Source organism: Macaca nemestrina, chromosome 1 (genome assembly GCF_043159975.1).
Source record: "Macaca nemestrina isolate mMacNem1 chromosome 1, mMacNem.hap1, whole genome shotgun sequence".
Classification (NCBI taxonomy): Eukaryota; Metazoa; Chordata; class Mammalia; order Primates; family Cercopithecidae; genus Macaca; species Macaca nemestrina.
The window spans coordinates 138405986-138428135 of NC_092125.1; the positions used below are offsets into that span (position 1 = coordinate 138405986).

Below are 22150 nucleotides of genomic sequence, written 5' to 3' on the forward strand. Positions count from 1 at the left end.
ATCCCACCCCTTAGAAATAACCACTGCTAACATCGCCTGGCCCTCACCCCAGCACCCCTCTGTGAATATACACAGAGGAAGAAAGGCAGGCCGGATACACTGAGCATGCGCTACAGTAATGAACTCACTCTCTCCGCGGTACTTTAAATAAAAGGACAAATGTTCATTTGACTTCAACAAAAGAAAATGAAACTAAACTGACGCTGAAGGAATACCCAAATTTCAGGCAAATTGCACCTTCACACACAAGACGTAGGTTTTAAAAAAGTTTTCTGAAACATTAGGAAGTTAGAGTACTTACTGTTTTTTTAACATAGGGTTTTAAGTTTAGGCAGTGTAGATAAGAAAGATGAGTCCTCTCACGCTTTCTCCTGCATCCTGATTTTAGTGAGTTTCATTATTCTGACTTTGCCAGGGTTTTGAACATTTATAGGCTCTTTGATGATGAAAGTCTCTACGTCTAAGTTGTTTTTGTTTGCTTTGTTTGAGACAGGGTCTTATTCTGACACCCAGGCTGGAGTATAGTGGCTCGATCATGGCTCACTACAGCCTCAACCTCCTCCCAGGCTCAGGTGATTCTCCCACTTCAGCCTCCCGAGTAGCTGGGAATGCAGGCATGTGCCACCACACCTGCCAAATTTTGTGTAGTTTTTGTACAGATGGGTTCTCGCCATATTGCCCAGGCTGGTCTCGAATTCCTGAGCTCAAGCTGTCTGCCTAACTTGACCTCCCAAAGTGCTGGCATTATAGGCATGAGTCACCGCACCCGGCCTAGTCTTTGTTTCTTAATGAGGTGTATGCAGCACTGCCACCATGCCTGCCCCTTCACACACCTGCTGTGGACCACTGCATTCACACCATCCTGGAAGGCCCCAGTGGTTCCTCCACTCCCAGATGTGGTTCTCTCTGCTGAAATGCCTTCTGATCCCTGGCCTCTCTGTGGGGCTAATATTTGTTGAATAGATAAAGAAAGATGTTCTGGCAAACCAAGAATATCTTCTGAATAATATTTCTTCCTATGAAACCCAAATTCAATGGATTGATCCCTTTGTTCTTTCAGCAGAATGTGCGGATTAAAAGGCATCCTAGATATCACCTAGAAAAATGCTCTCATTTCACCAATGAGGAATTGGCAATCTCGACGAGGTAGAGGAAGTGACAAAGATGGAACAGGAATCAGGTGCTCACAGCCAGTGCTCTTTGTGTTAGATAAGCCTTGTCCTCCCACAAATTCAGGAAAGGCCACATTAGGCAACAGCATCTTGCTGGACTTGATCCTTCATTGATCTGCCAGCAAAGCTCTGCACTCTGCGGAGAAAGCCCACCAGAACGATGATTCCTAATGAAGAGACAGGTCCAAGTTAGAGGACCGTATGGAAGTGTCACCTTCATCCCCCAAGCTCTTTCCCAGTTGGAGTGCTGCTACATCCTTTATTCCCATTTGACCTGTGCATAATCAGTGGTGGAAGGGAGCAAATCAGAAGCAAGGCCTGGTTTTCTGGAAGGCAAAATTAAACAGTGGACCTGTGACATGGGAAACACAGAGGATGGGGAATGTTTGGGCTATTACTGACTTCAGGCTTTCTCAGAAGGAAGATGACATAGATGGGTTTGTCGCTATTAGTGAGCGCCACTCCCTGGTTTCCTCCTCCTTACCCTTAGCCTTGGCAAGGAACTCCAGGCAGCACAGCAAAGCCAGTGGGCCACAGCTTTTGGAGTCACGAGGATGACCACATAGTAGTGCTGTCACCCTGGACATGCTCTTCATCCTCTGGGGCTGTTTCCTCATTTGTACAATGGGGATAATACCTACCTAATACACAGAGTCCTAGAGAAGATAAACTGAGACTGTGTAAGCCAAATGTTTACCATGCTGCCCGGCATACTGGGCCAAAGTGGATGTCTATGGGACTTACAGACTTTAGAAGGTTGGTTCCTTTTTTTTTTTTTATTTGGAGTCTCACTCTCTCACCCAGGCTAGAATGCAGTGGTGTGATCTCGGCTCACTGCAACCTCCGCCTCCTGGGTTCAAGCGATTCTTCTGCCTCAGCCTCCTGAGTAGCTGGGAGTACAGGTGCGTGCCACCATGCCCAGCTAATTTTTTTTTTTTTTTTTTTCAGTAGAGATGGGGTTTAACCATGTTGGCCAGGATGGTCTCGATCTCCTGACCTTGTGATCTGCCCGCCTCGGACTCTGAAAGTGCTGGGATTACAGGCCTGAGCCACTACGCCCAAATATTTTTTTTTTTTCTTTTTTTTGAGACGAAGTCTTGCTCTGTCGTCCAGGCTGGAGTGCAGTGGCGCGATCTCGGCTCGCTGCAAGCTCCGCCTCCTGGGTTCACACCATTCTCCTGCCTCAGTCTCCCAAGTAGCTGGGACTACAGGTGCCCGGCATCACGCCCGGCTAGTTTTTTGTAGTTTTAGTAGAGATGGGGTTTCACCGTGCTAGCCAGGATGGTCTTGATCTCCTGACCTCATGATCTGCCCGCCTCGGCCTCCCAAAGTGCTGGGATTCCAGGCATGAGCTACCGCGTCTGGCCGATTAGTTCTTAAGAGAATGTCAGCCTTCTCTGATTTGAGGCCTTGAACTGAGGAAATGGTGGGAGAGAGATGGAGAGCAGAAACTGGAACATTCGTGTTTTTCATGTGTTCCATGTTTTGGGGAGATCATTTCAAGTCAGGTGCATGCGTCTCCACAAGCACACTGTTGGGGAGCCTAGGGGTGGGGAAGCCAGAGGCGCCCTGCCAGGCTGCTTGGGGAAGGCCTAGTGACAGAGAGCCTGGCCAGAAATCCAAAGTCACTGGCTGCTGGGAATAACTATTGTTTGGTAACACAGCTTGGTCCACACCTTGCAGAGAAAAACGTTTATAATTTAAAGGCATTTGCTTCAGAGACATTCACTGTAGTAATATATCTTTTCTTTCTCTTGAGATGGGGTCATGTAACATTACCCAGGCTGGCGTTGAACTCCTGTGCTCCAGCAATTCTCTCGCGTTGGCCTACCAAGTAACTGACTATAGGTGTATGCCACCACACCAGTTTTTTTGTTTGTTTGTTTGTTTGTTTTTTGGTCATTAAAAAAAAAAAAGCAGAACATTCAATTTACCATCTTAGCCATTTTTAACTGTAGAGTCCAGTAGTGTTAAGTATATTCACATTGTTGCAACAGATCTCTAGAACTTTCTCATCTTGCAACATTGAAACTCGATAACCACTAAACACTAATTTCCCCTCTCCCTAGCCCCAGTGCCCTTTAAACATTGTGTTTCCATAATTTTTGACTACTTTAGATACTTCAAATACTGCGTGATTTTATTCATACAGTATGTCTACTTTTACTGTATTTGTCAAAGACAGTATTTTGACTACTACATTCAGCATTTGAAGTATCTAAAGTAGTCAAAGTACTGTCTTTGACAAATACAGTAAAAGTAGACAAACTGTATGAATGGAATCAGTATTGAGGCTGAGAGAGAAATCTTACTGTATGGATGATTGGAAATACTGAATGGAATCATACAGTATTTGTCCTTTGTGACTGGCTTATTTACCTTAGCATAATGTTCTTGGGGTTCATCTATGTTGTAGCATATGACAGGATTTTCTTCTTTTTTTAAGGAAAAGAAGAAATACACTTGGCTACATAATATTCTACTGTATGGCTATATCACATTTTATTTATCCATTCATCTGCTGAGGGCACTTGGGGTGCTTCCACGTCTTGACCGTTGAGAGGATGCTGTGATGAACACGGGTGTGCAAATAACTCTGAGATCCTGCTTCGAATTCTTTTGACTATACACTCAGAAACAGAACTGTTGGATCATATAGTATTACAGACCCATTTTTAAGTTTTTGAGGAAACTCCATACTGTTTTCCATAACAGTTACAACATTTTACATTTCCACCAGCAGTGCACAGGGTTCCAACTTTTCCATATCCTCACCAACACTTATTTTCTGTTCTTTTGATAGTGGTCATCCTGATGGGTGTGAGGTAATATATGGCAGTTTTGATTTACATTTTCCTAATGATTAGTGATGCTGAGTATCTTTTCATATTGGCTATTAGTATAGCTTCTCTAAAGAAATGTCTCTTCAAGTCCTTTGCCTTTTTTTTTTTTTTTTTTGAGATGGAGTCGCTCTGTCGCCCAGGCTGGAGTACAAGTGGCGCAATCTCAACTCACTGCAAGCTCCACCTCCCAGGTTCACGCCATTTTCCTGCCTCAGCCTCTCAAGTAGCTGGGACTACAGGCGCCCGCCACCATGCCTGACTAATTTTTTGTATTTTTAGTAGAGATGGGGTTTCACCGTGTTAGCCAGGATTGTCTTGATCTCCTGACCTCGTGATCTGCCCACCTCAGCCTTCCAAAGTCCTGGGATTACAGGCGTGAACCACGGCACCCACCCTTTTTTTTTTTTTTTTGAGATGGAGTCTTACTCTGTCACCCTAGCTGGAGAGCAATAGCATGATCTTGGCTCACCACAACCTCTGCCTCCCAGGTTCAAGCTGTTCTCCTGTCTCAACCTCCCAAGTAGCTGGGATTACAGGCATGAAACACCACGCCTGGCTAATTTTTGTATTTTTAGTAGAGATGGGGTTTCACCATGTTGGTCAGGCTGGTTTCGAACTCCTGACCTCATGATCTGCCTGCTTCAGCCTCCCAAAGTGCTGGGATTACAGGTGTGAGCCACCACGCCCGGCCGTCCTTTGCCCATTTTTAAATCGGGTTATTTTTGTTGTTGTTGTTAAATTGTAGAAGTTCCTTATGTATTTTGGACAGTAACTTCTTAGCATATATAGTTTACAGTTATTTTCTCCTATTCTGTAGGATGATTTTCACTCTCTTTTCTTGGATGTGTAGAAGTTTTTAAGTTTGATGTGGTCCCATTTGTCTACTTTTTATTGTGTTGCCTGTGCTTTTGGTGTCATATCCAAGCAATCACTGCCAAATCCAACGTTCTGACACTTTTCTCCTGTATTTTATTCTAAAAGTTGTATAGTTTTAGGTCTTTTAGGTCTTTACTTCATTTTAATTTTCCCATATAAGGTAAGGGTCCCACTTCATTCTTTTACTTATGGATATCCAGTTTTCCCAAGATCATTTGTTGACGAGACTGTCCTTTCCCCATTGTGTGGTCTTGGCATCTTCATCAAAAATCATTTGGCCATATATGCAAGGCATTATTTCTGTGCTTCCTATTCTGTTCGTGGTCTATAGATCTATGTAGCACAGTGTATCTATGTTTATGCCAGCACCACACCATTTTCATTACTGTGGCTTTGTAGCATGACAGATGTTTTCTTTCTGAACCTCAAAGACTATTTGTCCCTCCCATTTTAGCCTCCTCTCTTCACTGGATCTTCTGCTCAGGAAGTAGTTTCCCTTGCAGTCAGTTCTAAGTGTGGTTAGAGCAAGTCCAACGAGAAAGGGCAGCTCCTTTGAGCGAGTATTTCTTTTTCCTTTATTACCTCCCTGCTCCTTTTGGTATATGTTAAAAAGCTGTGTGAAGGCAGCATGAACCCAGGGCTGATACTGAGGCTGTTTGGGTCCTCATACTCATTCTTCAATCCACGGACACACGTGGAAGGTCTGCTTTGGCCACGCTCCAGGCTGGGGACTGGGGACAGGGCACTAAGTGAGGTCAAGAGCCTCGCGTTCTTTGAGGCCTAACCAAGTTTCTCTGTTGTTGCTTTGATGGAAGCGAGACGTGGGCATGGCACACACCCAGAGCGCCCCTCTCCACCCGCACTGGGGTGCATCCTGATGAAGTCATTCAACCTCAGCTGTCTCGTTCCTGGGATGAATGCAAGTCTAGCAAATGCTCTCTCTACCCCACCCACGCCAACTGAGGCATTCCATAGAAGGCAAGAGAGGGAAGAGGAAACCACTTGAAACACTGTCAAACCTGGATCCACTTGCCAAAACTTTTGGGAACTTTTTCACCCCACCTAGATAAGAAAGCTATTTGAAGCAAAATTCTCTTAGCCACTTCCTCTTCTACTTTTCACAAACTTGTGTCTCAAATATCTGTAGAGATGGGACTCTCAACAGAAGGAGGAATGTCCAGCCACCCCTAAGACATGTATGATGGTTGGCTTCGCTCTCTTTGCTTCTGTTTCTCCCCCTTGTGTTTTTCTCCTTTCTCTTCTCTCCACATTCCCCATTCAAGCAGGACTCAGGCTCTGTGCTCATTCCCCCAGTTAAGGTTAGGGGGCCAGGTGCGGAGTGGAGGCAAGAAGACATCCAGTCTTCAATTCTCACTGGCTTTTGTTTTCCAAAATTTAGGCTCTTTAAGCCCTTACCTGCCAGGGGAAAAGGTGAAGAAGGAGGTTTCCCAATACAGACCAAACACCTTGGAGTAGCAGGCGAGTGTGCAGGTTTCCTCCAGCCTCACATTAGAAGTCTCACATTAGAAAATGACACTCTCCTGGGCTAGGGGAGGAGGAAACAAAGGTCTATGGGTCTTGTCCAGGTCTGCCCCTCACCTTTTTTTTAAACACAGCTTGGAGAACTGGCAAGGCTCTTCTATGACCACTCCCAGGTTCCTGGTTTGCCTGGGAGTGAGGGGGTACCAGAGACATGGGGCTTCTAGGTGACCAGGACAGTTGGTCACCTAGTGCTAGCATATCAAGGCAGATAGGACCATGGGTGACCATAGGTAAAACATTCCTACTTCCCAAGCTGGGCCTGAGGAGCCATAAAGATGGGAAGATGATGTCTCAAGGGCAACCTATATCTACTAATGTCTGGGGACACCTGAAACCTCATATATCCCCAAGGAGGGGATAGCTCAAGAATAAGAAATTAAGTTTTCCACCCGTCCAGTGGAATGAGAGCTCAAAGTTAGAAATTAGGTTGAGAGACATGATACAATATCATCTGCACATCTGAATCTGTGGCTGCTCTTCATAGCACGTGGAAGTCATTCAAAGATGAGACTCAGGTGGTTGTGGCCTGGGGTATCATGGGAGTCCTGCTTGTAGTAGGACATGACTTAGTGAGTGTTAAATCAAAGTGGCATGTATTTCTTCAGCCACAGTGACTCACGTCTCCTTTCATATGCTTTTTTCTTTTTATGAATGCATTCTCTAGTCTCTGGCCAATCATCACTTCCTTCCTCCAACAAGTCTCAATGCCTTAGGACAAATAAGAATGACAGCTGAGGAATGTGCCCACAGTCACTGCCTTGCTTAGAAGAGCGTGGACTTCAAAGTGGGCAGTTAGACCCCTCGGACAACAACTGTTCCAGACAAAGAGAAATGCCCCAAAGAATCCTGCTCTCCATCCTAAGGGAAGAGGACACTGGGGGTAGGAGCTACTTAATGGTTTCATTTCATTTTCCACACTAAGTGAATTTGGGAAACGTTGAAGCTAATCTATCCTCTTCACATTTCTTGAGCACTGGGGGTAATGTTGACAACTTAGGTTGGAAAGTTCCCTTTTCCACTCTGAGGCACCTCCCCACCTAGCCCTTGCCTAGCTGTGATCACAGATGACGGCCTGGCCGGCCTAGCCCAGGCAGCGTGGTGTCCACCGCACACACTAACCTGTGAGTGGGAGGGCATAGGAGGAGTCAGCCTGAGCTGCCAGATCCCTATATCCGAACACTGCTCGTCAGAACACAGTGTATTCACATGTCACCTGCTTCCTCCTTTATGAGGAAACTGGATGTGCTGATTCAAAGGTGGATTTCTTAAAGTTAAAAACCTGGGCGGTCTCCCTCAGCCTATTTCCAGTGTACCTAGAACATGTCATGACAGGAAGGCACAAAGAACATAAAGGGGTTGCTTCATGTTCCACATGGGGTTCAGACTTGTGAAAGAAGGCTCAGATTTACAGAAATGGTGACTCCTTGGATCAGCTGACCTTTTAAACTAGTGTTGTTGGAAACAGTCCCAGTTGCCTTTGCTACCATTAATAAAGGGTGAAACCCCAAACTTTCCAGGATGCAAATGTTCCTCACCCTTCTGCCGCCATGAGCATGGGCCTGTCTTCCATGCTGCCCAAGAGACGGGGGAGATCTACATAGAGTTCCGCCAAAAGGTACCCCAGGGCAGCTCATGTAGACATACTGTGTAAAGTGACACACCTGTCTGTCCTCCAGGAGGCTCAGAAGGGCAAGGGAAGAGAAGATGCAGAATAGGGAAGGGAATCAGAATGAGCTCTGTCCACCGTGTAACCTGGTTGAGGCATTCAAGCCCTCTGGACCCCAGATTCTGAATTATGAGAGGATGCTGTTCCATGATCTCTAAAGTTCTGGGGTTCTGAGTCCCTATCCTGTGGAAGGAGTGCCCTAGTGGACTGGTGAAAACCTGGGTTTAAATCCCAGTGTGGTGCTAGTCTTGATTTCCCTGGCTTTGTGTTTCTGTGGTCAGGGACTTCCTTTAGGCTAATGCCTCTCATTTGTTTCAGGGAAGGAGGTGAACTTAAGGGACTGGGCAAATTTGGAGGGAGCAGCAGAGTGCAGGTGGGCTCAGGCCCTTCCTCACTGTCTTTCGGGAACCACCTGTCACCAGGAACCTACTTTCTCAGATCCACAGAGAGGTTCACCTTGTTGGATGGGCCTGGTGAAGGGTGGGTTGGTCATTCTGATTCAGGGGTAAAACATTAACAACTGACTTGCCTACAGCTGTTCCTGTGGTAATTTTCCAATCAGATGATTTCGTATTCAAGGTGATATTTTTAATCTTCATCTGTTTGACTCTTGCATCTCACAATTATTCAGAACTTGGACAAGGAAGAGGAAATGACTTATTGGGACTTCAAAACCTCAAGAGTCAGCTCTGTTACTTTCCTCCTGTCTAACCTAGGTCAGGTTACTACTTAAGCTCTCTGAACCAAAGTAGTATCATCTATTTAAAAAATACTACACAGGCTACTTTGTGAGGCTATGGGTAGTTAAAACACATAAAGTAGCACAGTACCCGGTATCTAGTAAGCGCTAGTGAGTGGCTGGTATTCTTGTCTTCAGGAGCTGCACACTCAGGAGGAAGTCAAAGTCATTGGCACTGAGCACTCGATTGCCTCGCAGGAGCTCCTAATTGCCTGAGTGCCCTCTTATAACTTTCCCTCCCTTTCTCATGCAATAATTCATTCAACAAACATTACTTGCCTCTCCCAGAAGGCACTGAAATTTCATGTCAGGAAGCACTTCAGAGTCCAATTTAACATGGCAGCTGCTCACCGGGCCTTACCTCAAAGGATTGAGCACTAAGGCCCGCTTGGAGAAGACGGCTTTGAGCCTTACCCTCCTGAGCCCTGAGTCTTGTAACATGCCCACAGCAGGTGGGAGCTAGGCTCCAGAGAGGCTGCTCCCAGGAAAGCCACACTAAGCCATAGCCATATGCCTAGCAGCTTCTGAATCAAGCACCGGGAAACATGAGGATTCAGTTTGTTTTCTCCCAGACAGCCTGGGGCCTCTGACAAATAGGTGTCTTAATTCCTTTCTATCTAAAGCCAGGGTAGTAGCATTTGCCATGCAACAGCTGGGTGTGGAGATTACCATTGTCTATAAATGGGCCTTAATGCAAACTATCATATTGACACACATGTGAGCTTCGTTCTGAAGCATGCACACATGAGGCATCTCTCCAGAGCTCTCACCATCAGCTGGCTGCCCAGAATAGCTCTAAACCAGTCAGCGGGGGTGGAGGATTCAGAACCACTGCTGTCGCTGAAAGAATGGCTGTCTGGATGCTCTGTGATGAGACTACCTATTATGGCAATGCCAGCTTCTGAAAGAACTGTTTCTTCTTAAGAACCTTTACATCATTTTCCTAATCTAGTGAGATAAACTGCACAATATTTTTACTTTTTTTCTGAGATGTGCATGCTGCTCTGGGAGAGGAGAAAAGAGGAGTCACTGGAGATCTGCCAACTGGCTTGGGATGAACCGACCAAACCTGATGCGGAAAAGTCATTGAGTGCTTTAGCTATTGATGGACTATGAGAAAGAGAGTCATTGAAACAGAGCTAACTGCAAGGCAAGAGGTGGGGGAAGAGAACGTTTGGAGATACTACAAAGTTGAGTCAGCCGCAAAGGTTTAGAAGACAGAGACCAATATTATGTTCACTAAAAACAGTCTTGGCAGGCAGAGCAGGTTGGGGAGAGGCACTATGAGGTAAGAAGGGGAGAGAGGTGTATATTTCCCCAGAAGCAGCAGGTTTTTCTCTGCCCTGATCTTCAGAAGATTGTCTGGGACCTTTCTAACCAGTGTATTCGTTAGTCAGAAAGACAGGAAGCTGCTGGCATTTCTGATCAAATAGCAACAGGCAACAATCTGTACATGTACTTACTAAATCTTATCTAGAGGGATGACAAAGGAAAGTAGGCTGCACGCTTTACACACTGCATCAAAGTGCATTGGGGTCACTTGGTCCCCTCCTCAAGGGGATGCAGCACAGATCCATCAGGCTCCCAGCTATCTTGCACAATAGCCCAAGGCAGAAAAGGGCTGTGAAAGGCATTGGACATTACAGTACACTCCCACTGTTGAGAATGATCGAGGTGCCTGGCATTTGACCAGCATCTCATTACCAGTTATTTTATTTTATTTATTTATCGCTATATATTACAGCAGCACTACCGGCAGGATTGCTGTAAGCAGATACAGATAGATGGCTCCTCTTTGTTCATTCGCATTCTCAGACAACTCTACCAGATTCTGGTGCCTAAAAACTGAGGCAACATGAAACATCACTGAGTTTTGTGGTTCTAGGATAAGTCCTTACCATGGATACAAGGTATATCATGAAGAGAAATGAGCCTGTCATTTTGGAGCACCACAGGAAAACAAACAGCTCATACTGTTTTCCATTCTACCCCCATTTCCCACACAAAGCATCTCATGGTTTTGGTGCAGCGGGGTGGCATTCTGCATGCCCCCAGCTCTGGGCTGGATGCCATGACAAGGGTCAAAATGCCACACAAGAACCTTGGGGGTCACTGAACCTAACCCTTTCATATTGCAGAAGCTCAGCAAGGTTAAGGGACTCACCCAAGTTACTCAAATAATGAAGAGGCAGAGGCAAACTGCTGCTCTACCTGACTGAAGTCATTTTTACCTGGAAGCTTCTCCCAGGAGACTGGTACAGATACGGTGGTTCTCAGACTTCTGACACTAGCCCACAGCTCACTGCCTATACCCATTCCCACTTCTGCTGGAAGAAGAACAAAGCATTGAAGAGGAATGCAATGCTTAAAGTGATTTTAAAAAAATAGAATGGATAAACAAAAGGCCGGGCTTATACCTGTAATCTCAGCACTTTGGGAGGCCGAGGCAGGTGGATCACCTGAGGTCAGGAGTTCAAGACCAACGTAGCCAACATGGAGAAACCCTGTCTCTACTAAAAATACAAAATTAGCCAGGCATGGTGGGGCTTGCCTGTAATCCCAGCTACTTGGGAGGCTGAGGCAGGAGAATCACTTAAACCCGGGAGGCAGAGGTTGCGGTGAGCCGAGCTCACGCCATTGCACTACAGCCTGGGCAACAAGAGTAAAACTCTGTCTCAAAAATAAATAAATAAATAAATAAATAAATAAATAAATAAATAAATAACCAACCAACCAACCAACCAAGAACTGAATAATCAAGAGAAGTAAAATGTCCAGACAAGAATGACTGCAACTGAACAACATGGTCAACTCAAGGCAACACTAGTGGTAGCAAAGTGTTCTTTTTCCAATTTGCAAATCCCACTGTCTGCGTGCGTACATTCACAAATTTTGCAGGGTCACCAGGCATTGCCTCAGCAGCTAGATGTCTGAAAAGAATGAGTCTGAGTCCTTAAGAAACTACGTTAAGACACCAATTTGGGTTCATAAAGAACACATTTTAGTAAACTTTAATAACACATGCTCTACTTTATTGACGGGCAAACAACTCCCTGTTGTATGCAAAAATGAAAAATCTATGGAATTCTGCTATTTGCCTATAAAAATTGAAAAAAGGATTTTCTAGAATGTTCAGATCAGTTTGGAACCATCAGGAAGAGTCCTGGGGCTCACCGCTGGGTTTCATACTTAGAGGAACATTGACCTAAAGCCAACATCATGGCTGGGACAGATGCCTGTGTCCACAATGGACAAGAGATGTGCACTTAGGGAGACATTTTCATGAGGAACTGTGTGCAGACCCCATAAGAAACAGTAAGTACGCCATTCTTGCTGAGGGCTTAGCCTGTAGTCTCACAGCGGGGTTCTTAGCCAGGCCCCTGGACAGTGCTGGGAGGGAGAGGGGAGGCTGTAAGGCCCTTTTGCCTGAAAGTCTCTGAGAACAGCCAGCCAAGACTCCCAGACGCTTTGACCACTAACTTGCCTGACGAAAGGAGGAGGGGCCAGGCCACCCTGACCAGCCTTTTCTGGATGGATAACTGCTTGATTACAGTTATGGTGAGTTCATCATCTTCATTGCTCCTTCACCTTTCCTGTCCTCCTCCACAAAAGTCTGCTGTGTAACAAGACGCGCTTTGCCAGCTCTACTTGTACGGACTCTGGCTTTGCAAGGAGCAGAAAAGAACATCCCCAGGTGGTGGTCATGAGTCCTCCTCCGGCTATTTTAAAAATGCACAGTGGTTAAGGGCTTGGGCCTGGAGGCAAAACAGACTTGGATTCAAATCCTAGATCTGCCACTATGTGCCTTCTCTAAGCCTCAATCTCCCTATCTGTAAATTGAAGACACTATCTCAGAAACTAACAACTGGCCACAAATGGTGGCTCATGCCTGTAATCCCAGCAGTTTGGGAGGCCGAGGCAGGTAAATCGCCTGAGGTCAGGAGTTCGAGACCAGCCTGGCCAACATGGTGAAACCCCGTTTCTACTAAAAATGCAAAAACTTAGCACGTGGTGTCATGTGGTCCCAGCTACTCCAGAGGATAAGGCAGGAGAATCACTTGAACCCGGGAGGCAGAGGGTGCAGTGAGCCAAGATTGTGCCACTGCACTCCAGCCTGGGCGATAGGAGCAAAAATCCATCTCAAAAAAAACAAAACAAAAACAAAAAACCTAACAACTGATATAATGCAGGAAAAGTGCTCAGCATACCACTGGCAAAACAGTTGATTGCCAATACCCACAGCTGTTACTGCTGTCGTTAGTAGCTGGTGATCTCCAGTGGGTACTCTATACTCAGGTCCACTTCTCCTAGGAAATTTCCCCTAATTACAGAGTCAAATGACCTCTCCCAAAGACCAAGATTTTCCTTTTCTGAACTTCCACAGCCCTATCCCAATGCTTAAACATGCGCTTTTCTGTACAGTCATATGTCTCATGCATATGCCCCTTACTGGCCCCTGTCGCCCGACAGCTAGCTTGTCAATTTCTTGGAGGCCTGGCTTTTGCACCATACAGTAATGACTCTGTATCACCTCTATATCACCATGGTCCTTGTCCTTATTATACCCAGGTAGAAATAGTCTGCATACAGGATAAACACATGGTTGCTGGATGAACACATGTGTGAGGTGAACATGTAATTTTTTTCAGTATGTACACACTCAGTATTTATGATGTAGGGAGAAAAGTAAATGAGAAATTATGAGATTGAGAGTTTCATTCCCCACCTTGCAAGTGAATGCCTGTGCAGCCTTAGGCTGGGTGTTTGCAAAATGCAGCAACTGCCACCTGTCTCCCTACTAGGATTTAGTGAAGATGGATTAGGCTTTTAAGAAGCAGTGGGAAAACCCAACCAGCTCCTTGATGTTAAATAAAGACGAGCATCTGAGTTTTGATGGTAACAAATGGATCTCATTCTCTTTTAGTATTTCCCAGCTCCTATTCCACAAAATGAGGAACATAAAATAGGGTTCAGCCTTTTAAAATCTGATTTCCAGAGACAGAGATGCCACAATGTCCCCTAGTAAGTCATTCCAATGCAAGGAAATTTCTGAAAAGGTGAATCTAAATTCCTTTTCTCACTTTATGCTCGCTTTCCTTTGTCCACTGCCAAATGAGGCTGACAGTTGCTCTGATTACCATTTACAATCATCTTTATTCTTAAACATTTTTATTTCACTCTGCTTTCCAGTAGTCGACGTAGACCAGAAGTGACCCTTCCTTCTCCATTAATATTCACACCAGTTCTTGTTTTTTCATTCTTCCTCCTCTTCCCAATCTCCTGAACCTTAGGCCTCTGAGCATCACCCACATCAACTGGCACCACCCAGTTCTACAGGAGTCACCGCAAGGAAAAGACACTATGAAGCTGGTTTAGCCACAGCCTACTGCACAGGCACCATGATTAGAATCTGAAAGACCTATCCCTGTTTGCACCACTGACTCACTACACAAGCTGGATCAAGGCTGGCTTAGTTTTTCTGTGAATCGGGGATCATTATTCCCATCGACACATCTGTTATATGGAGTCATCACCTTTAGGATGGTCATTATGGTTTGGTTAACATTAGTGTCACTTATGAGTTTGGAAACATTTGAATTACCAAGGGAAATGGTCCTGGATTAATTAAGGTGGTGAAATTTCAGAAGGGAGGAAAATACGTACCTCAGGATAACGGCAGAGAAAACAAATGTGAAAATGGGACCAGAGGTTTTCAAATGTGTTTTAGCAGCAGAGACCTGTCCTCAAATGAAACCTTCAGTACACTCCCACACTCCCACCCCTAACCACATAAAGCGGAGTTGCTCTGGCTGCAAGGCCGGGCAGTATAGGCATGGTATGGGGCCAGGGTCCACCCTTCCTCCACCTTACCCATTTCTCTGCCCTCCTAACGTGGTGGTCCCCACAGTGTCCACAGGAGCCTCTAGGCTTCCAGGGGCCAGGATGAAAACCATGAGTGAAAGAGGGATGCAGAAAGTACCTGAATTCCCGTAATACAGTGAGAGGGAATGACAGGTCAACCCCGGGGCCTCGTATGGCCATATGGCCAACATATTTGTATATCAATGGTCTCATTCATTGCTTTTATCTTTCTAGTCTATTTATATGTTTCTTAACCTTTATTTTTCATGCATATATATTTTATCATAGTTAATACATTTTTGCAATGCATCTCAAAATATTTATGAAGTTGGTGTCTGGATACATATACAACAGCTATAACATCTAACACCATGACAAATGTATTCAAAGGGTTTGGACTCACTTGTTACATGTACCCCCCATTCCGAAAGGTCCTATGGTATTTGATTGTGTTTTACACATGCTGGTTTATAGTAATCCAAATGAAAACTAAATATACTCTAAAATGTTCTCCAAGATTATTAAGAGCCTAAAATAGACCTTACTATAAGAAGGCTACATTTTTCCCTGAATAATGAAAAGTATTATAAATACCACTTGTAAGACATTAAACATAGATGGTCTAATTAGTCCCTTTACTTCTAAAGGTAAATTTCTTAGGGAGGGGGCAATTATAAGAAGTACTTTTCTAAGTGAGATTTCTGTGAATGTTCAAATTATAAAACAGCCTGCTAACTTACAAAAATACTGCTTTGTGTAAATTTGACTAAGGACTATTAAAATCTCCTAAATGCTCTAAAGAGAAACACAACGTATTTAAATTTCCATTAATTTGAAAAATTCAGGAGAGGAAAAAAATCCAAAATCCAAACAATTGCAAGATATAATTTTTATAAGTTTAAAGGCATATTTATAGCTTCAAAAGGGAAGACTGGTGAAATCTATGACAATTAGGGAGGCAATTCTTTTCCTAGTTCAGGAAAATTATAGTTCTTAGAGAAGGCACTGAAAATCAGCTCTTAGTTGATATACATTCATTATGCTAGGGTTTCTAAATACTCCCTCTCCTCTTTATTTCTGAAAAGAGAAAAACTTTCTTTTAAAATTTGAAGCGTGGTTTTAATGGCCTATGGTTCTAGGGTAGGGTCTGCAAACTACAGCCCAGGAGCCAGCTCCATCACACTGCCCGCTTTCCTCTACAGGAGCTAAGAACAATTTTTACAATTTTACAATGGTTGGGAAAAAATCAAAATCAAAAAAAGAATATTTCTTGACATGTAAAAATCATATGAAATTCAAATGTCACTGTTGATAAGTTAAGGTTTACTAGAACATAGCCATACCCATTCATTGACATTTTACCTATGGCTGCTTTCCTGCCATGATGGCAGAATTGAGTGGTTGTGACAGAGAGACTGGTCTGAAAGCCTAAAATGTTTACACACTTTGGCCCCTTAGAGAAGAATTTGCCAAACCTTGACCTAAGAGATGGAGGCCACCTTTGGACCCTTCTGTGTGTTCCTGAGGCAAGAGGTAGGAGACGTACCTGGTTGAGATGGAGCAGGTATTTGTCAAGACACCAGAAACAGCAGTAGCAGCATCGGAACAGGTACCTCGACAATGCACCATGCTGCTGGATCAGGTTGAGAGCAAAGGAACAGAGTCAAAAACAACACAGGAAAGAAGACAAGGAGGCAGTTTCTGAGGAAACACAGTTTTCACTTATGCACCTAGGGAAACACTGGTGGCGTGGGAGAAGTTCTTATTTTGTGCATACTACTACTACTACTACTAATTATGGTTCTAGTATTATTGAGGAGAAACGTTTCTGTCTTGTGGACTTATATGTTAGCGGTGCTATTAGGGAGGTTAGTCCATACTGAACAGCAAAAGAAAAGCAGGTCTTCTGGTTCCAGTTAAAAAAAACCTCTCTTCCCCCTTCATCTGCCCTTAAGTGTCTGAAATGGTACACTTGGCTTTTTCAAACCAAAGTTTATATTCATGAAAAATTCACATCCCAGAAACAAAAAAACAAATAATACACTGTAGATACTAGTTATGTGCCCACATAAATAAAGAATCAAGTTTAACTTTGGAGGACATAAATGCTGTAGTGAGATTTTTTTGGGGGGACTAAAGTTCGAGGGATAAATTACTCCTTTGAAATATAACTTGAACTTGTGCATAGCTCAAGAATGAATACTTTCATGAACCTCTTGGGGGAGGGGTGCTTGGCGGCACCCTACCCACTCCCCAGAGTGAACACATCCCTGGAAACAATCCTGAAATAGCCTAGGATGAGGACCCCAGGAATAACTCAGCCTTATATGGCCATTTTCTCATCCCAATGTGAATTCAATTGGATGAAACTTGATCTGGACACTTTTCAGCCTGGCTGTGTTGGTGAATGAGCCTATTGAACTAGGGAAAATCACACGGTGGCTGTGTGAAACATTTAAATTGTAGACACAGTGCTGGCCAGTAAGGCTGCTGAGGAAGAAATTGTTTTTTAACCTAAGAAAGGACACATTTTCCCAATAGTGACATCACTAAAAGCAATTCTGGCCCTTGGTCCTTGTGGAATCTGGGAAGTGATAAATAACCTTTTAGACCACAGTCAGAGAGACCTTGGGCCTTCCACTGACTTCTCTTTTAGATTTATGAAAGGCTGTATCCCCAGAGAGTTTAAGATGCCTAGCTTTAGGAGGGACAGCAAGCTCCTCGCTGCTCATTAATTTGTGATTATTACTAATACACGCACAAACATATCACAAATAGACTTAAAATAAAATGCTGTCCTGTTCTTCAAGAAATCCTGCAAGTTTCCTAAGATTGAAGGATTGACTTCAAAATGCAGGAGCCAAAAGTAGTTTTGTCCTGGATATGGAAATGCCTCTTCAAGTCACCAAAATGTGGCCAAGCAAAATATTAATAGAAATACAAGAAAATGTTCTACAATCAGGGGCAACTGCTTAGCATGCATTTCCAGATAAGGAAGCCAGATAATTTTATGTGTTAGCCAATCAATTGCTTCTAATTGATAAACTAACTTTAAACCTTGATTATAGATTTTAAAATATCAACAATTCAGATATCTTTTTAAAAAGCAAATGAAAACAACTCTAAAATATAATGTAAACCTATTGGTAAAATTTCCTGAATTTACTAAGGACACATAGCTATACCCAAAAGGTTGGAATCAGGTAAGTTTGTGAAACTGACCAAGTCACCAACTCTGAGGTGGTGACGGGGGAGAGATTAACATTGTGTGAGAACAGAAGAGTTGGGAAAAGTCCTGTCTCCCCTTGTTTGGCAGGCCAGAAATACCATGAGAACAGCTGTTTTCCTGGTGTTCTGGTTTCCACTGGCATTCATAAGCAAATGTGCATGGAAATAAAAACTAGGGAGGAGAAATCCCCCGGGCACAAAAGCCCTACAGTTTTCTGTCCTTTGAGCTTAGATGTAGGTCAGCTTGTCCATTTCTCACTCTCAAGCGCATGTGTGCACACGCATGTGTACACACACACACACACACACTCATTCAAACCCTCTCCTTTTCTCCCTCCTCACTCCTCACACACACTGGGAATTTCCCATGACAGCTCTGGGAAACACAAAAGGCAGGCAGTATTTCAGCATTCAAACAGAAATGAACACATATTATTCCTATCTTACGGTGCATTTTTTCACTTAAAAAGGCATGATAAATGTTCACAAAAACCTTGTTTAAATTTCACCTTAAGGGTTCATCCTGTCTGTTCGCCATTTACATAAGAAGGAAAATCAGCTAACTCAGAACTACTCCCTCCCCACACCATCTCCACTGAGTTGGAGAAAACCCAATAAACAAAACCATAAACGAAACAGAGACTCTGGGAAAATAAAAGGTTTGCTGGGAGAGGCGGGGGATGGGAGCCGAGGAGTGCAGGAGCTTTCCGCACGGCTGCTGTCACAGGTCACATTTCTGTCCTGGGACCTGCTGTAGTTTTCCAGTAATTAAGTTTCTGGCAACCCAAACACGGAACGTGCTGTGTATCAGGAGGTAGCCTTACCTGTTCTTTCAGCGCGTTTTGCATGTACATGACAATGATTCTTGGAAGCCTCACCACAGGGATTAAAAATGACCCTTTCACAACGGTTCCTTGATGGTAGAAGAAGAGAATGGAGAGAGACGAAAGGATGGGACGATCAGGAGGGTCATTTTTACTTCTGCAAATAGGGAAAGGGACAGCATTTTAAAAACACTTTTTATAAAGCAGCAAAAACTCTCTGGTTCCAATCATCTGTGGCACTAACAACTTAGAAAGTGGTGACGCAATAAGCATTCGGCAAACTTTTTCTACTCCTTGGTAGCTTCGGTTAAATTGTTTCTTGTATTAATTTAATTAGTTTTGGTGCCACTTAATGCTACAAACAAAATAAAACAGAAAAACTTTAAAAAAAACTGATGAGTTAAAAAAAGTTTCCCTCTTTATAATGCCTAGCCCAAGCCCAACCACCAACCCTTTAGGGTGTCTATTCATCTCATTTTCACTTTCAGAAGTTTAATTGTATCACAGTCTTCAAGGTTTAAATGACACAGGACTATACATAAATATTGCCGGCATTCACCTGGTGATTAAACATCATCACCAAATCATGTGACCAGGATCTGCGGCCAGAGAGGTAACAGTGAGCTCCCGCTTACAGGAAGGGGACAGAGAGCCCTGGGTGCTTGGCTCCTGCACAGCTCTAGGCTCCCCAAATCCTGCTGGTTTCTACTCTGCTCTTTAAAGGCCACTTCAGTGTGAATCATTTACGGGACTTGTCATGACGCAGCTCCCAAGAATGTGTACAAGTCAGTTTCACAGGCAGGGAAAAAAAGTGAGAAAGAACAGAATGGGCACAGCCATCAGTCTCCCCCAAACCAGAAAGATAAAACAAAGGAGTGGGGGCTGATGCCACCCCACGGGTGACCCTCTGAATTCCCGCTGAAGCCAGTTCTAGAAAATAAGGCCTTTCTGAGAAGCAACTTCACAGATTCCAAGTGAAGCTTGGTTTCTTTATAATGGATTATTCTACAACTTGCTCTGGTTGCTAATAAGTCACTATGAATTAAGGTTTTGACAGCGGCCTAGGATTTGAGAGAGGAAAAGGAAGGCAGCCAGAAATGTTTCAAGAGTTGGCAATGGCTGCATTTTGCTGTTACTCAAATCAGCCAGGAAGAAAAAGAGAACATGAAAGTAATATTGGGAGCTGAAAAACTGCAACCCAGTTGTCCCACAAAAAGAGGGATGTGTGTTTCAGCCCAGTATCATTTAAAATAGGAAAAACCACAGAAGCTATTGCTAATAGGAATTCATTTAGATCTGATAAACTAGAAGAGTAGTGTAGGCCAGGAAAATCTGACACATTTTTTTTCCCCCTTCCCTCATTTTTTTTTTTTTTAAGGAAGAATGTTTACTTTTCCACTGAGGAGATTTATGTGCTTTAGAACTTATTATGGTGCTCAAGAGGGGAGGCAGGGAGAAGAGGACAACACCTGCTTTCCATCTGGCAGGGAAACACATGATTCATAGGCCACTGTGAATGGGGGCCTTGGGGTTAGCCCTCCAGGTATTAAAGTTTGGGGTTAGGCATCAGCTTTCTGAGGTTTCACTGTGATGGGGTTAACCACTTCAGGCAGAGGAGTGCCTGCACTGCCTCAGCTTCCCTAGTCTGTAACACATCCTGGTAATGGCTCGAGGCTCTGCCGGGCTTGGCTGGAAGAAGATGCAGAGGTTCCGGAAGCTGGGTTATCACGTGATGAGAGAGGGAACTTAAAAAGAGGGCCTTTTCAACCCAAGCCAGCCCACCGAGCCAGGAGTCACTGAATACCTGCCCTCAAAACTAGAAACAGTCCTACAGAAAAAAATGGCTAATGAAGTGGTGTGTCTCTGAGGCCTCCACCTCCTCTCAGACTCATTTCCATGTTCAAAGGTAACGTCATCCTGCCACCTCTCCCCTGCTGTGTGTGGAGCTAGTGCCTCCAGCTCTATCTCCCTCACAACCAGCCAAACCTGCCTGCAGGAAGAGGATCTGACGCACCCAGGGATGCTAAACATAATACTTACCTCTGGACTTATTCATATTTTAAGAATTGACCTGGGGGACAACATTGCAGTGTTGAGCATATGGGGCAACCCAGCAATGAGTGTATTAGGAGGCTGGTGAGGACTGGGCCTCCAGTCAGCCTTCCTCACCTCTCTCTAGATCTTCCCACTGGGCCACAGGCACCCCAATTCTGTGGGCAGTGGCAATAAGGAAGACACAGGCAGTGTTAGAGGGTAAGGAAACTCTAGCGTATGCCTGATGAAGCCCAGCTTCTCCCTTCCTTTGGATGTGTGGCTGCTTTGAGCGCTAATGCTGCCTGGCTCCCGGAACAACGAGGCCAGGTCCCCAAAGTACCACATCAACCTAAGCTGTGGGGCAAAGGGTTTAATGGTCCCATCCGTTCAAGTCCCCTGACAGCTCTGGGTCATGGTACAAAGTACTGTTTTGTAATTTCTAGTCCCATCAGACAACAGAGTGCATACAGCCAGGCAAGCCACATCATGGTCCTAGAGACAAGCTTTAGCTCTAGTTAGATCCAGCCTCGTGCTCACTAAGAACTCTTCTGATATTATGGAAAATTAATTTTGTGCTGAGGCTCCCGGACTAGGTGTGGGCTGCCTGGGACAAACGGCCTCCAACGTAAAGCTGGTCCCAGCAAAGATCCCTTCCCATATTTCTTACAACAAAATAACTGCAAGATGAGGCTTGGAAGGCTGAGAATGTTGTATGTTTCTTTCCTATTCGACAGAAAATGGAAATCTTCTTTATTAGAAATAACAGGATTATTTAACTGGCCTGGGTAACTCTTGCTAGGTTAGGAAATTCATCTGTCTCTACCTAAATTCCTTAGGCTCTGCTACGAATCCATTTCCTCTTCTCCCTCAGGAGATCCAAAGCTGCTGGAAACCATTCTTTGTATATTTGAAAACAATGATGAAGTCACACCTCAAGTGTCCCTTCACCACCTTGAAGGGTTCTAGTTCCTTCCCATCACATCCCTAACACCACCTTTATGGCTCTCTCAGTTGATCCCTCTTCAAGCCAATGGTTACAAAAAGTAAATTCTACAGACTGACCATATCCTGGTACCTGATGGTCTTTGTATGAATGCTTCAGCCCTCATAGTGCTTACATGAACGACAAAGATGAATGCACCCTGGCTATATTTAATCCTCACTGTGAGTGCAGGCCAGAAAAGGACATGAAGAATTGTGAACTTTGACGATAAGGAAAAACCTTGAGGTTTCAAAATTAGGCAGAAAATCAAAAAGGAAGTAGAGCTCTTTAGTAAATGGAATAGTTGTGCTAAAAATAAATCATTGTGTGTTATATTATAAATTATTTTTTTAATCAAAGGAATATGTAAAGTATCTTACAA

General features: G+C 44.1%; 1 protein-coding gene across 3 annotated transcripts in view; it reads right to left on the reverse strand.

The window, feature by feature from the left end:
• The window catches only part of LOC105485419 (solute carrier family 44 member 3), a 74129-nt gene that overhangs the window by 10783 nt on the left and 41196 nt on the right, over positions 1-22150 (reverse strand). For 2 of the 3 annotated variants that reach the window (XM_071076128.1, XM_071076174.1), the window contains exons 11-12: positions 18753-18909; positions 16247-16333 (exon numbers count right to left, since the gene is read on the reverse strand). In XM_071076128.1, coding sequence (XP_070932229.1) covers positions 16247-16333; positions 18753-18909 — 244 coding nt within the window. The remainder of the gene's footprint in view (positions 1-16246; positions 16334-18752; positions 18910-22150) is intronic. The other variant, XM_071076111.1, reaches the window with a different exon arrangement.